Source organism: Pteropus vampyrus, unplaced genomic scaffold (genome assembly GCF_000151845.1).
Source record: "Pteropus vampyrus isolate Shadow unplaced genomic scaffold, Pvam_2.0 Scaffold229, whole genome shotgun sequence".
NCBI lineage: Eukaryota > Metazoa > Chordata > Mammalia > Chiroptera > Pteropodidae > Pteropus > Pteropus vampyrus.
Window position 1 is genome coordinate 1,587,573 of NW_011889010.1, and position 2,964 is coordinate 1,590,536.

The 2,964-nt window shown below is 35.3% G+C and overlaps 1 protein-coding gene across 5 annotated transcripts in view; it reads left to right on the forward strand.

Annotated features, from left to right (window-relative positions):
- INPP4B (inositol polyphosphate-4-phosphatase type II B) overlaps nt 1-2,964 on the forward strand; it is a 610,870-nt gene that overhangs the window by 407,528 nt on the left and 200,378 nt on the right. The window contains exon 9 of one of the 5 annotated variants that reach the window (XM_023519664.1): nt 1,110-1,189. The exons of the other annotated variants lie outside the window; for them this stretch is intronic. Within the exon in view, the coding sequence (XP_023375432.1) occupies nt 1,110-1,189 (80 nt within the window). The remainder of the gene's footprint in view (nt 1-1,109; nt 1,190-2,964) is intronic. 5 annotated transcript variants of the gene reach the window in all.

The window sequence follows — 2,964 nt, forward strand, 5'->3', positions numbered from 1 at the left end:
TCTTAGAGCTTTGAAAGAGGGAGAAAAATTCTGAGCAGAAGCTTTTTGTCTCTAGTCTCGACAATTGCTCACTGTAGATGCAACCTTTTACATAAAGAATAACTGCACACTTTCCTCTGAAAAGACCCATTTGGTTTCCAGTCTCTCACTGTAGTGCAGCCTGGCAACAGACCTATGAAGAGAGATTGTTCTGGAACATGTAGTGGGGACTTCTTGCAGCATATTACAACGTGTTAGGCAGCAATGGCATTGGTAATACTATGGGTATGATATGCTCATGTTTACTTCTTGACCTTGAGACGAGAATGAGAAATCCTATTTGTGTTATACCATAACAATCGTGACTTTTAAATCAGAAGTTGCCAGGAATATTAAAAAGAGATGAAAGATTTTTATCTTAGAAAAGAAAAACCAATTTCGAGTTTTATTCTTTACATTATGAGTCGAAGAGTGTAGAAAGTAGATATTCATAGATAGTCAATACCCAGTATGATAGGTTAAAAAAGCAATTTTAGAAAATATAACTGAATAAGTACCATTCTTTTCTTTTTTGTGTATTGGGATGAAATTGTCCCATGCTAGCATAGAAATAACAAAGGAAACAAATGCTTTTAAACATTGCTGTGGTGGGGGAGAAATACAGCATTTCTATTTATAACTTGTGCAGAGTCCCACATAAAAATAGCTCCAACTAACAGATTTGCTCATATCTGGAATACAAAGTTGTTGCTGCCAGTGACTTGAGGAATTCTAATAAGAACGACGACGGCGTTGGTAAATATTGAAAGTTTAGCATCTTTCTTTACCCCAGCTTTGATACGGGGAGAAAATTAGTTAGTGGGAAAAGTCCTGGCTTCTGTATTATACATTTTGTTATTTTCCAGACGATTCGTCTCTATTTTTAATGAAAAGGATGCATTTTCACCCCACTGACTTCATCCCATGAGGTGGTGATATTAGTGATGGTTGTATCTGTCAGTGAAATGTTTGTCAGGCTAATAGATTTAACATTTAATTCTTCTAAAGATGAATCTTGAGCGATGGGTGTGAGAGCAAAAATATTAGGAGCCTCAGAAGTTAATGAAAACCATTCTTTCTCTCATTTTCAGCGAAGCTTCCTCGGCTATGCCAGTTTTAAAGTGGGGGAACTTCTGAAGTCAAAGCAGCAACTGCTAACCCTGAGCCTGAGGTGGGTCTCTGTCTGCACCAATGCTGTTGAAGTTAACAGCCTGAGATATTTATTGAAGGCTGGTTGAGTTTGAAAGTCTCAGTCCTTGCAAATGGTTAGATGTTAACTCTCAAATGCCTTGCCTTCTCCATTGCAACGAGTTACATTGAAACAGCCATCATTCAAGTTCACATATCAGTTTGTGTTTCAGGTTGTCAAAGGTTATCAGCCCTTATAAGAAAAAAAATATTATGTTATTACGAAGGCAATGAAATTCTTTGAAAGTAAGAAAGTAAATAGAAACGATGAGCATGCTATTAAATAATTTTTGTTACTTATCAAAATGTTACTTTTTAAATCAAGTACATTTCTAGGATTGAAATATGTTGATTAGAGGCAACACTGCAGGTTTATGATACTAGAAGATAAGCTAATTATTCTCTTTTTTAAAGCTTATTTTGTTGTTATACTGTTAAATATAAAACATAAGCTAAAATAGACTCATATGAAAACAGACAGTAGATCAGAGCTAATTTTGAGTATGAGTACAATTTGTTTTAATATGTAAGATAAGATAACAATTTTTAGAAAGTTGCATGGTGTTTTAATACTAGGAAGCGTATTAAATGGAATAAATATTTCTTTTTTAACTTTATAATAAATTTGAGACAGTAGTATGTTGTTTTTTTAACCGCATAATAATTTTTATAATTATGTGTACATGGAAACTAGTACCTTGCAATATTCATATAGTAAAAATGAAGATAAAAATGGGAGAGAACCCTATTTGCAATCTTAGACGCTCTTCTTTTGATGAAACATAGATATCACGCTCTGGGAAGAGATGCTATCTTGAATTTGTTTGCCGTCTGACCCGGCCCCCAAGGACCCACTTGTAGCCAACGATTTATCTTAGTAAAGACTCTGTGACTTATGCTGGAATCTGAGCTGCTGGCACTCTCCTTTTCTGACTTTTCCTGATCCTTAGTTTTGCATTTTGACTTAAGAGGTAGCACAAAATCATTTAGAGTAATTTACATTCATGTGGAAAAATACGTGTTGGTGAGTTCTGATGCGGCCACCATCTTCTCTCTGGCTTCCTTTAGGCTGTGTCTTTTAAACATCTGTTGTTGTTGTTGTTGTTGTTGTTGTTGTTGTTGTTGTTGTTGTTTTTGTTGTCATATTTTATTTGGGAAGGCATTTACTATTTTTATAGTCGTGTGGTGTTATTCTCAATAAAATTTTGTTGTGGTTATTTTTAGTTTTAAGTGTGTACGGGCCAGCTAAAAAGTTTAGCTTTCAATGTCACTGATAACACGGAAAATACCTATTACTAACCTAGCACAGTGGTTAGATCTGACCCATGTGGCTGAATTCACATGAGATGTGAAACGCTGAGCTAATGTAGAACGACTATCAGGACACATGTTTTCTAGATGAGATGCATAGCACTCTATTACTCTTTTTGCTGACTGGCGAGCTCCAGTATCGTTTTTATAATAAGTGTCATTAACAGCAGCACACTACACAACAGTTAGACACTGCCTTTGAAACAAATCAGGAGACCAGAATTTCTTCATGAAATGAAAAGTAGTGAACACATACAGTGCCTTCAAGGGAGGCTAGGAACAAAAGGGTCAAGTTTAGGGTACGACCCTTGGAAGGAAATAGGAATATAATACTTGGAGATTTAGAGGATAGCAAGACAAATTTCTGTTTTCGATTTTAATACCCCTGATTCCTATTCATTTGATTTTGATCATGTGTAAGGAAAACAAATTTAACAACAAAGAATT